At 35.9% G+C, this 13,355-nt stretch overlaps 1 protein-coding gene across 1 annotated transcript; it reads right to left on the reverse strand.

The window, feature by feature from the left end:
* Positions 1-5,239: 5,239 nt before the first annotated feature.
* LOC143623340 (uncharacterized) lies at positions 5,240-8,014 on the reverse strand. Its single transcript, XM_077094274.1, has 4 exons — positions 7,891-8,014; positions 6,961-7,791; positions 5,869-6,594; positions 5,240-5,535 (listed from the first exon to the last, which is right to left on the reverse strand). The coding sequence occupies exons 1-4, from the start codon at positions 8,012-8,014 to the stop codon at positions 5,240-5,242; spliced, it is 1,977 nt and encodes a 658-aa protein (XP_076950389.1).
* Positions 8,015-13,355: the final 5,341 nt, after the last annotated feature.

The following is a 13,355-nucleotide window of genomic DNA, read 5'->3' on the forward strand; positions in this document are numbered from 1 at the left end:
GCTAATGTGTTTAGCGATATCTATTTATCCAAATTACCACTTTTATTTATCGTTTCGTATGCAAGTTTTGTGGCTATCTTTATTATATACTAATATGATTAAACTTATGAATTGCTCACCGACCTTTGTGTTGACAAACTTTATTTTATGAAATGTTGCAGGTTTGCATCTTGGTTGATTTATGACTGTGAAGAAAACGACATCAAAGGCCTTAGGATATTAGTAAAAATGAACAATATCAAATTTGCCATATTTTGTGATATCTTGTTTATGGTTATTTTATGGATAATTGTTATGTGACATTTTCGATGTTGTGAAATAAAATGAGTTTGTTAAATACTATCACTTTAATTAGTGTCATGTGCTTATGGACAATCGTTACACCTCGGCATGTTCCGTCGCCTTTGGTCGTGGTGTGACAGATTGGTATCAGAGCCATGACAATAGGATAGGTGGTTAGACGTAACGACCTAGCATTGTTATGCTTAGGGTCCTATACGTGTGCTCATACGTGTTTACTCTATTTTGATTGTTCATATCGCATATTATTTATAAAGTTGTTTACAATTCACCAATATCCCAAATGTTCACATACACACACTTTCATAGTATTTCCAAGGTATCCTTACCTTAAAACACAAAAAGTAGATTTTCAATGTGTTTTATGGATTACAAGATTAACTTGGATCCCGTTGTTTATAATCCCTTAAAGGTTGCATTTATATCGGGTTCGTAGCCCTCATAGGAAGCGAGACATTATAAAACGACCATTTGACAAAAAGATTCCAAGAATCGAAGGTGATTTACTTACCTGGAATGGTGGGATTATAGTGCTCGTTTTCTAGGCCACAAACCATGTTATACATGTGAATACTTTAAGTAGTCGAATGCGAGCGTTCCGGTCGCCATCCTAATTTTTCGGTGTCAAAAAAATAGAACTACGGTGATTCGTGGACTAGTGCTTTGACATGACGTTGTATCCCGATTTATGGTGTTATTATCGTTATTTGAGTCGAAAACATGAAAAAAATTGCGGTGATTCGTGCACATGTTTAGACTCCAACGTTGTGTTTTATAAAAATTTTTTTTTGAGTTGGAATATCAAATCATGGTGGTTCATGTACGATTTTCCGACTTTATAAACCTCAAAATCTCAAATTTTTAAGCTTTAACCCCTCAAAATCTCAAAATCATTTACGATTGTTTCCAGTTTGTTGTTTATATACAAAGATTTATATTTTATCTAACACTAACATCTACTGCTCACTAACTCTAGGATTCACAATCAAAAAGAAAATTTAACTTCACCTTATTCTTATTTTATACACTCTCATATCCATTTCTTTTTTTTACCTAAAACTTATTCCATTTCTTTATAATCTTTTAGCATGCCTCCACTAAGACCGCGCAAGATCACCAACCGATGTATGGCTGCTTTTATCATCAAGCAAATGGCCGCTGTGATTCCCGAACTTGTAACTCAAATCCAAGCTACCCAACCTCCTCCACCCGTTGTTGCACCCGTTGAACCCAAACCCGTATCCTACCCATATAAGCAATTTACTAGTGCCAACCCAACCGAATTCTGGGGTACGAACTGTGCGACTACCTTGTTGCAATGTTTCGAGTCTATGGAGAATGTGTTTACATATAGCGAGTGCCCTGAAGCGAAAAAGACAAATTTTGCTTCAAGCATGTTTAGAAAAACCGCTCTAACATGGTGGGGTAGTGTCATGCATCTCCAAGGGTCGGAAGCGGCTATGGTTCTTCCAGGGTCCGACCTCAAGGCACTCATGATGAAGAAGTTTTGTCCCAAACACGAACTTCAAAAGCTTGAGGAGGAATTTTGGAACCACAAGTAAGATAGTGGTGATAACGCCGCTTACTCACTCCGTTTCCACGAGTTGAGCATTCTCGTCCCTCATTTGGTTACCCCGGCTGAGCGTGAGCTTGACAAATACATTGGGGGTTTACCTATGCAAATCCGGGACTCAGTCATGAGTAGCAAACCCGTGAATCTTGAGGATGCCATTACTCTAGCCGGTGCTTTTTTCTTTAGAAAGGATATTAATTCCATCTCAATATCCTCAGGAATACTTGTTCCCAACAATACTTTAACTTCAGTATCTTGAGGATACAAAGATACTTCCTTTACATTTTGCTCTCTTGCTTGCAGGACCTTCCCTGGTTGTTGTTGTAATTGCTATGCTTGAGTAGGCTTTGTAGTCCATTTCATTGACGAAGCATAACATTCCTTGGCATCTTGCTGATCACTTTCAATTTTGATGACTCCCCAGGGACTTGGGAGTTTCACACACTGATGGTAAGTCGAGGGTACTGCCTTCATGCTGTGGATCCAGGGCCTGCCTAAAATCACATTACAACAAGATAAAGAGTCAATAACGCAAAACTTTTGTAGGGAGTTAGTTCCCTCAATATATGTTGGAAGTTTGATTTCTCCCAAGGTGTTCTTGGTTTTGCCACTGAATCCAACAAGAACTGAGTATTTCGGGATAATCTCTGTTTCTGGGATATCCATTTTCTTGAGGGCTTCCATCAGGATAATGTTCACAGAGCTTCCTCCATCGACGAGTATCCTGCGCACAAAACAGTTAGCTATACATAAAGTAATTACCAAACCGTCATGGTTGGGATCCACAAGGTCACATATATCTTCCTCATCGAAGGATATGATTCTTTGAGTCGTCAATGTGGAAGTACGGAGAGGTCTTTCTCCGTTGTCCATTTTTGTTTCTTTGGAACGTTTCTTAGCCACAGAATACGAGGTTCCACAGATGTCAGATCCTCCCGAGATGAAGGATACCACCTTAGCTCCGGGTGGTGGAGAAGGTGCCCTTTCAGGTATCTTGACTGGATCCTGGATTTTGTTCTTGTTTTTTCCAAATAGTTCCTTCAGGAGTCCTTTGCTGAGAAGGTATCCTATTTCCTTCCGAAGTGCTATACAATCATCAGTGCGATGGCCAAAGTCTTCATGGAATGCACACCATTTTGACTTGTCTTTGTTTGATCCATGCTTCTCATTCTTCTTAGGCCATCTGGCCCTGTCACCTAAATCCTGCATGGCACAAATTACACCACCAATATCAAGGTTAAAGCAATATTCGGATATTTTAGGATATTCTTCGTAGTCTTCGTCTTCTTCCACAACATTAATCTTGGGATTATCCTGCTTGGAATAAGGCTTCGGTCTGAAAACTTTTGTGGAGAGTCGGACTTCCTGTTGGTAGACTTATATTTCGGGATAACCAAGTTTCCATGATTCCTGCATGGAGTCATGACGAGGTCATCATAGAAAGGAGAATCCTTCCTAAGCCCCATCTTGAAGGCTTCAACAGCAGCTGCCATGTCGAGGTTGGGGATTTCCAAAGCTTCCCTGCTAAATCTTATTATGTAATCCCTTAGGGATTCATTATTATGCTGAACAATTTTATATAAATCACCTGTCATTTTCTCAAAAGATCTACTACAAGAAAATTGATTATTAAACAAGTTAATTAAATGAGCAAAGGAAGTGATAGTATTGGAAGGAATACTTAATAACCATTTGAGGGCCGGCCCTGTTAGTGTTGAACCAAACCCTTTACACAGACAGGCTTCTTTGATTTCTGCGGGAATAGGGTTGACCTCCATCCTTTCCCTGTATTTAGCCACATGCTCCTCAGGATCCGTAGTGTCATCATAAAGTTTCATGTTGGGCATCTGGAATTCCTGGGGATCTCCACGTCGCATATGGGCCAAGTGAACCTGGAAAGTTTGTGACTGCCCGCTGGGACTTCAGCTATGGGACGGATTATCCCGGGGATACTGGAGATCATGTCCTTCATTTTTTGTAACTCCCTGGCTATATCAGAAGATTTCCCCTTATCCTGCACAGATCCATGGTTAGTGTATAAATTAGAATTAAGTAAACTGTTACCAAGATTCTGGTAACGTCTTTGGTATCCTGAGCCAGAATGGTTAATTCCTCCATTGATAGTATCCTCAGGATAAGGTGGTGCCTGCATAGGGATGTCATCTCCAACATGCACTTCTGAGGATATCATAGGGGATTCTGATGAAAATATGCCGGCTGGCATGGTTGAGCGAGGCTGCATGCTGACGGACCCTGGCCTCGTTGGTCCGGGTAACTCTGAGGATACCGAAGGAAAAGCTTCCCAGTATCCTGATTGCCGCTGTGGTGGAATCCTTGCTAATTGTGTCCCAAAGGATCCGGGATTCTGAAGGATAGAAGATCCTGGAGAATCAAAATCAAGGACCCTGGGCATGATTGGGGTAGCCTCATGCCCTGGTTTCTTCTTGATTCCTTCAATCTCCTTGAATAGCCTTGATCTTCTCTTGCTACTCCATGTGCGTTTTGACTTGTTTCATCAAAGCAAAAATATCATTGTTAGAAATAACCAGGTCTATCCGTGTGGAGGACCCTATGAATGGTGGAATTTCTCCTCTGGGCTGAGTATTTTTCTTCGGCAGTGGTGGAAGTCCTGGGTTGACACTTGTAGCTGTAGTAACCACCGGAGCAGAGACTGAACTGGTTTTTGGTTGTGAGGCCATTGTAAAGAGAATGAAGGTGAATGGAATAAACGGAATTAATGGATTGAAGCACCGATAGCCCCACGGTGGGCGCCAAATTGTTTTGGTCAAAAATTGACAATGGTAATGTAACTAAATTAGTAATCGGGACTAGGTGCTTGTATAAAATGAAAGTAAAAGTGCTTGAACACAAGGATTTGTTGCGACGAAAAAACCCGTTATCCTTTGGATAACAAGCAAAAAACCCCGGGCGGTGAAAACTATCACCACCGGTTTATTAATAACATAGGTGATTACAATGGTGGAGCTTAAATTTGATCGTGATTACAGAGAATGCGAGTACTAGTAAGTCTCGTGTGTCTAGAGATTGTGTTTGATCATTAGTTTTGAGCTCTATTTATAACAAATAAAGTCTAACTAAAAATCCTATATTTAAGGAAACTCCTAGACTAAATCAATTAGCCATTAATCCTCCTCATCAGCACGTTTCCTTATTGGTCACGTCCTAATAACAGCAAGTGCGAGTTCTCGGGTGATCAATCAACCGTCTTTGACCTGGTAAACATGGAAAGTAGCAAAGATCATGTTAGTTATATAACGTAATTAGGATTCCTGTCTCCTTGAAGGATACCGCATCATGAATCTGCTCCGAACATAACCTTTGCTGAGGATACTGAAAATCCGTGCCCTAACAATAATCATGCAAATTTTTCGGCAATCTAGACTCCCTAGATGATCTCCTCATGTTTTTTTGACCAATAGGACCGACATTACCCTCAGGAGAGTTACTCTCATCATTTGTACCACCACTAGAAACTCCCTCACTAGGACTAGAATCAAGATTGTTAGGCTGCTCATTCTCAACAAACTGTTGATCCTTAACCCCGTCTTCAATATGATTGTTAGTACTAGGAGGTTGTTCACTAGGGTTAGTATCTCTAGGCTCCCTCTCCTCATCATCGGGATTTGTCCTACTTGAGATAACTTCGGTATTATCACAAAAAAGATCAAAAAAATTTAAAGCATTTAAAAAAGAATCAACAGTTTTATCAATTATTTTCATACTATAACTATCTTTAAATGGATAAACAGTTTCATAAAACTTGACATCACGAGAAAAGAAAACTTGTTTAGTTTCAATATTCCACAATTTGTACCCCATTTTTTGAAAAGAATATCCCAAAAAAACACACTTATCAGCTCTTTTAGCAAACTTATTTGTATTATTTAAAATGGTACTAAAACACAAACAACCGAAATTTCTCAAGTGGTTAAGAGAGGGTTTAAAGCCAAACAAACACTCATATGGAGATTTACCATCTAAAACTGAAGAGGGAGTCCTGTTAATTAAATAAGTAGCAGTTAGAACACATTCAGACCAAAAATTCAAAGGAACACCACTCTCAAACAACAAAAACCTAGCAATATTCAACAAATGCCTATGCTTTCTTTCAACTATGCCATTCCGTTGAGGTGTATGTATGCAAGAAGTTTGATGACTTATACCATTATTATTGACAAACATTTGCATTTGAGTGTTAACAAATTCAGTTCCATTATCACTCCTAAAAGCTTTAATGGTTTTTCCAAACTGAGTTTTTATCATATTAAAGAAACTTACAAGATTAAGATAGACTTCATTATTAGTTTTTAGCAAATACACCCAAACAGCCCTAGTAAAATCAACAACAGTAAAAAAAGACTTATATCCTTCCTTACTGTTAACCCTATAAGGACCCCATACATCTAAATGTATTAACTCTCCAAGTTCAGATGTTTTATGTTCACTTAAGGAAAAAGGCTCCCTATGTTGTTTTGCCAAGTGACAAACTTCACAAAGATTAGAACTATTTTGCACTTTAAGTTTTAAATCATTTTTCAAAACATCTAGAACTTGGAAAGCAGGATGCCCTAGCCTAGTATGCCACCAATTTACTTGATCAACCCTATTATAACACACCTTAACAGGTTTAGTAGCATCACCACATAAGTACAAACCATCAATTTGATTACTAGTCACCAGGATTCTCTTGTGAGTGAGTCCTGAATATAACAAGTATGTTCATTAAATGTAACAGATAATGTGTTATCACATGCAAGTTTTTATACAGACAACAAGTTGACACTATATTCTGGAACAACAAACATATCGTTCAAAATCACATTGTTGTTTAGTATTATATTACCAATCTTTGTAACCAATGCATTGGATCCATTTGGATGTTTAATTTTAATGTCAAAATCAGTTACATAAATTTTATTAAACACATTTTTATCACTCATAACCATGTGTTGGTTGGCTCCAGAATCAACAACCCAATTTGACTCAAAACTGAGAAGAAATCCCGCTTGAAAAACAAAATATTTTTTTGCTACACAGATTTTGAGAAAAATTACCGAAAAATTTACCTCCAACATTTGGAGTTTGATAGTTGTCATCATTCTTATCTCCAAGTAAACCTAATAGCCTTGAAATTTGATTAGGAGTAAGAGAAACATTGGTGGAGTTGGATGATGTACTAGCTTTACCAGAGTTAGAACTATTTGAATTACTTTGAAGAGATTTTTCACCTTGATTATTAAATTTTCCAAACCTTGGTTTAGAATTTTGAGGATAACCAACAATTTCAAAGCACCTCTCCAATGTATGACCAATTTTATTACAATGGGAGCATTTTAAATTTGGGTTAGGTCCTCTATAAATTCCTTTCTGATTAGCTTTTGCAACAAAACCAACATTTTTTTGAGTTTGAGTTTTTGAAGAACCATTAGCACTCCTGTGAGACTCCTCTCTAGAGATGATAGAGAAAGCAGTCTTCACGGTGGGCAATGGCTCTCTAGTTAAAAGATTAGTTCTAACTGGTTGATATACATCGTCCAATCCTATAAGAAATTGCATTAGCTTAATCAAAGTATTAAAATCATTAAAGCTCTTCGATGCTTGACAAGAACATGAAGGTAGTTGAAGCATAGCATCAAACTGCTTCCACATAGTGGTCAACTTATGATAATACTCTGAGACTGATGATCCATTTTGACTTAATAAACCTATTTTCTGATAAAGACCAAAAATAACCAAACCATCAACCTTATCATAAGTGTCCCTTGGTTCTTCCCACACATCAAAGGCAGACTCAGAATAAACTTGACCGACGTATAATTCATCACAAACAGAATTTAATATCCAGGTAAGCACAACAGAATTGCACCTATCCCACTGACTAGCAAGTACCTCATCGTCTGTTGATTTTAAGCATTTTCCATTAATAAAACCAATTTTACTTTTTGCTTATAAGGCCAATTTCAACGCATAAGCCCAAATTTTATAGTTTTCAGTACCGTTTAGTTTTACATTGATAATAGACAATGAACTTGAGTCACTAGGATGTAGGTACAATGGATCACTCACATCCAACTTACTAATAAGAGTCTTAGAACCACTAGACTCACCTTCATCACCCATTTTATGGCAATTAAGAAGTAATCACACAATTATTAAACTAAACAGTCACAAATAATGCACAGAAACCCTAGGATGCCTAAAGCGACAAGTAAATCTATAATCAATCAACAATACTGCCCCCCCTAACCCAGCAAAATATGCCTAATGCAAAAAAAAAAAATAAAAAAAAACAAGAATAAGAAGTAAAGAGCAAGAACAATCTCACAGAGAGGAACTCCACTGATGGTTTGTAACCTTCACTTAGGGTTACGAAGCCACTCTTAAATAATATCAGAAGAGTCAGCGACCTGTAACATTCCCTCAGGGTTGCAGAGTCACCTTTTAACACCGAGGAAGCTTCAATCGATTCAACACGTCTTGAACGGATTTCAATCTTGAAACCCTAACGCTATAAATCAGAGAACAGATGCGGAAGAGCAGTGATGGATCATAGCCGAAGCTCTGATGCCATGTCACGAATATAAGAAGGAATCTTCATAATACTTGAATGATTAACCAAATACAATAGGTTTGATTACAATACTAAACCATACAGAAAACAAGTTCAAGAGATGAAAGAACTTGAGAGAAAATTGTGACTACTAGACTTTCCTCCAGATTCATATCTGGATGTTATATCACTGCATTTACAAAATAATGGGCCATATATGAGCCTGCTCCTTATCCACTCTGTTAAGCCCAAAACTTCAGCCCACTACTTCAAGAAATGTCCACACGATGTTTATAAGCAGGTCCGGCACTCACAAAAATATGCAAGTAAACATAAAACCATATTAAAAAAAAATAACTAACACTTTAATATCGAGAGTATGAATTGTATGTAGTTAAACGTTACCTTCTAACAATTTATGTCAAGAGTTGAGAGAAATAACATTTTGATTTCGTTGTAGGTCCCAAATAGAAGCACTAAGCAACATGGACCTAGAGGCATTAATAACGAATTGACTAGTAGACTTATTTCAATAAATTCCAAATAACTACGTGACCAACCTACACTATATGGCTATACCATTTATAATCTTTCAACATGACATAACATGCCAAGCTAAGCGTTAAAGCATATAAACTATGTGAGGTATCATTAAAAGATTTTATCTCATTTGTGACGTACGATTTTGCAATTGAGGGCTTGTTAAAGATCGAATATTAGTCTAATGACCATTAAAGGTGTAGTTATGTAATTTAATACTATGATGAATGGGTATTATTAGGGTGTCAATCGTGTCGGATTGACAGGTTAACATGTTGCAGGTTGGCCGGTTGATATGTTGAAATGCGCAACTTAAACTTGACCCATATTATTATTTGTGTCAAAGATTTCGACACACAAAATGACAAAAATCCTAATTAACCAGAACATGGCCAGTTTATCAAAAAAATAAATTAAATAAAATTAAATAAAATTTAGAGTTATGTTGAGTAAATGAGTTATTTGAATATATATATATATATATATATATATATATATATATATATATATATATATATATATATATATGTTAACAACCCGGGCTACCAATAAAGCAGCCATCGTGTTTAGTTTACTTTAGTTTAGTTGATAATAAACGTACTGTGATTTATTTTAAATTAAACAGAAATGTAAGCAGGATGGCAGGAGGTAGGGTGCAGGTGACGCAAGTATGACGTGAAAAGCAGACAATTTGGTGTTGTGTCACCTTCAATAGTTCTGGTCTGGTCTGGTCCTTAACATATACTGTAACGACAGCAGTGCATGGCGTGCGCGTGATCGAAAACACATCCAGGATGTTGTCGTCTCTGCCACGTGGGATCGGCGTTGTCATGTTTACTGCACACGTGAGTTGCCAACTTAACTTAACTTTGGCATCATGGTTTCTGTATTTGAGTTTGAAACAAAATTCACTAAACCATGTAAGCATTTGCAATTAAGGTTCTCTTTTGGTTTCAAACTGAATTTAAATAAAAATCAAATTTGAGTTTAAAATTCAGGTTCAGCTTTGTATTTTGACTAAATATTGAAGACCCTAGAAAAAAATAAACACATTAGAGTTTCTATATATGAGTTATATATTTACAACTTTACAAGGAATCAATTATGTAATTGCCGTTCAAAAAAAAAAAAAAAAATAGTCGCGTAATTAATTTGATATGTTAGATTGAAATCTGACGTGCCAAAATTTGCACATTTTGTGCTCTAATTTTTTTGAACGACCAATAAATAAAGCTCGGCTACCTTAGATATGTTAATGGTAAAAGGTGATTCCATATGTCCACGATCGCAAATAGCGTTAGGTAGCCCAAGCTCACCATCTTCAGTTATGAGGAAAATCTGTCACCCGAAGGCCCACTGCGGTAAACCCGTTTGGGATCGAATTCGAACTTGATACTTTGCAGTCTTCAGCCTAAATATTCACTTCCTCTACAATGTCAGTTTATCTAATTCTCTTTGGTGTCGTTCTCTAATTTATTGATAATTTTAGCGGGTCAACAACTATTTTGTTAATTATCTTGGTCAACATGGTTAATTTTGTGGTTATCCACTTATCCCTTATTTAAAATCAGTTTATATGGATTGTTGTTTATTTTCCATGTATTAGATTATTGAACTATTAAAATGTATCTACATTTAAGGAGGTAATGTCATAAGAGGGCTATTTCAAATCTATTAAACTCTTTCATCATTAGAACTTTGGTGATGGTGTGGAGTATAATTTATTAATTATTGTCTGTGCTATGGTTTTCAGGACCACTCTGTTATCTCATAGGTTCCTCAGAGTTTGCTTTCGATATGCACCCGAATTACCAGCTAAATTAAAGGCATGATACAAATAATGGAGTGCACGAGTGGTCACGTACGGGTATGGTGGACACATTCTAAACATGGCATATGATGTGTCTTGATTGTATTTAAGTTCTAATAGGTAGAAGACCCCACGTGTTACATAGGCTCAAACTTGATTTGCGAAGAAACCCTAACGTCTCTAGCAAAAGTTAAAAGGAATGCAGCTTTGTAAATTGATTTTTAATACATATGTAATTTAATGTGTTATAAAGAATAATCTAGTTTTATTTATCAGTCTAGGGATGTCAATGGGTCGAAGACAGGACAGGTAACCGATCAAGTCGGACTGGGACTGATTTTGTAAAAAAAAAGTGGACGTCAGGCTTCAACCTAAAACCATTCAAAACATAGCCAACTGCCCAAATTTAAACAATGACAAGTATTTAAACAAACTAAAACCATAAAAAGTTCAACTAAATTGGATGTCAGGCTTCTACCTAGATATCACACCCAAATGCTAGCTACTCCTTATTCCGGCATTAGCTAACCTGTCAACCTAATATGCATACAAAAGTTAGTCTCACTAATAAGATTTACCTTCTATATAAATATAACTACTTACCCAAGGAACAAAATATTTAACTTTCATGTAAATATGCAGGCTCACCTTACACCGTAAAACCTTTATTAATGAGTCTAAATTTTAGTTGTCTAATACTATCCTAAACTAATAGAGGTGGTAAGTGGTAACACCCTTATCATTCTATAGGCTCTCCATAAAAAAACTACCTTTAGAATGTCCGTCGTCATCCGACTACATAACTGTAATTGTTGACAATACTACAAAGGCCCTCTACTACGTGGCCAACTAAGTTTTCAAGTGGCCAACAGGTTTCATAGTTCATGCTAGTCACATTTTGTCACATTCTTGCCCATATAAGGGGCTTAACACGTATCCATACAAATTGTGACTGTCGTTATTTTTCAAACCTGAAACCCGACTCGTTAAAAATTTGAATTTTCAATTTTATTATTTACGCTCGTTTATGGTATAAATTTATGTGTCACAATTTAGTCACAAATTTTATTTCACATATTTTATACTTTAGGTACATTTAGTCAAAGTTCAGGGTTAAAATTGTCAAAATCTAAACTTTCTACAAAAATCAATCCTTCGCGCTACGCGAATGACACACCCCAACCTTGGCGAAATATGCCGGGGGTGTGACTTAGATTTTTATTAGCTCACAAGACACTATTTAAATAAAATGTCAATATCTAATTTATTTCTTTCCATAAAATTGAATTACACAAACCCAAATAAAAAAAAAAACATCCATAATACAAGCAAAACATAATAAAATAAAAAAATCTTTAATGTTGATTCTTAAAGCAATTATGCTAGCTTTAAACTTCCAATCATCCAACAAAGCTACCTGCAATATACGTAAAAATAGATATATTTGTCAATAAAAGTTGTTGAGTGAGCAAACACAAGTTTTGATATATATATAATAATAAATAAAAGAGAATTCTAATGCGGATGCAGAATTAACAATAATTAATAAAACCAATTAAATCTTTTTACCAAACACTGGTTTGGTTACTCGGACGACATATGATCATACTAATGAGGATGAAGATAATGCCATAAAACAATAATCAATAAACACCTTGACATATAACATATAGCAATTAATTGAGCCATACATGTAAACGCAATAGATATAATTGTGGTTGAGGACTCGTTTAAAATTTATATTGTGGTTATGGTACGCATATTTCCCCTAAAATAAAAAATAAAAAATGGGGTGTAATTACTCATTCTGAAACTTGACAAGTGGAAAGATAAATAATAAGATAGCTTGAATTATAGAACAAGCAAGCTGGCAACCAAACTCAACCAAAATACCCTAAGAGATTGGAATACAACACCTAACATTAATAACATGATGAAAGGAACAAAAATTAATTAATGTTGCCTTCGTGTTCGGTCCAAATGTTGATATGAGATCAGATTCGGATTTAACATGACCAAAGCATAATAATAAAGATAAAATATTAAAAGACCCAAACCTAATTCGGGTCAACTCATAGTTAAATTGAAAAGCCTTAAAGTTTGTTCTTAACATAAATCCAAAACGGTTGTTGATTCAGTTGAACTTGAAAATCTCTCGATCTATTGTATTTGATAAATACTGATAGAAAGTGAAGAACACCCAAAGCTTAACCGTAAATACTGATAAATACTGTTTTCGTTTCAATACTGATAAATAACATAAACAAATTCAAAACTTAACCGTAAATTAACTAGCTAGAAAGTGAAGAACACCCAAAGCAGTAGACTTTAAAAGTCAAAGTAGGAAGAATAAGAGAATCAAAACACCAAAATGTAGTTTTAAGTGAAAATGAGTTGGGGTAAGCATTGAGCATGAGGTAGACGCTGTTTATATAGGTAAAACGGAAATTAAGGAACATGAATCATTCAATTGGTAATCTAGGGTTTCTTTGACAAAATAATGATTTAACCAATAATTAACAAATTTAAGCAATAACTTAGGGAATAAGTTAAGGTTTTGT

The sequence above is a fragment of the Bidens hawaiensis genome, unplaced genomic scaffold (genome assembly GCF_021521415.1).
Source record: "Bidens hawaiensis isolate Kalapana, Puna unplaced genomic scaffold, B.hawaiensis_p1.1 tig00003378_1, whole genome shotgun sequence".
Classification (NCBI taxonomy): Eukaryota; Viridiplantae; Streptophyta; class Magnoliopsida; order Asterales; family Asteraceae; genus Bidens; species Bidens hawaiensis.

Bases quoted from the DNA above. Each gene is read 5' to 3' on its own strand.
- LOC143623340 (XM_077094274.1), bottom strand. From the start codon at position 8,014: ATGGGTGATGAAGGTGAGTCTAGTGGTTCTAAGACTCTTATTAGTAAG. The intron at 6,595-6,960 runs GTAAATTTTTCG...TGTTATATTCAG, and splicing joins TCAAACTCCAAATGTTGGAG to GACTCACTCACAAGAGAATC. The intron at 5,536-5,868 runs GTAAATCTCCAT...ATAATACCGAAG, and splicing joins TCCCTCTTCAGTTTTAGATG to TTATCTCAAGTAGGACAAAT.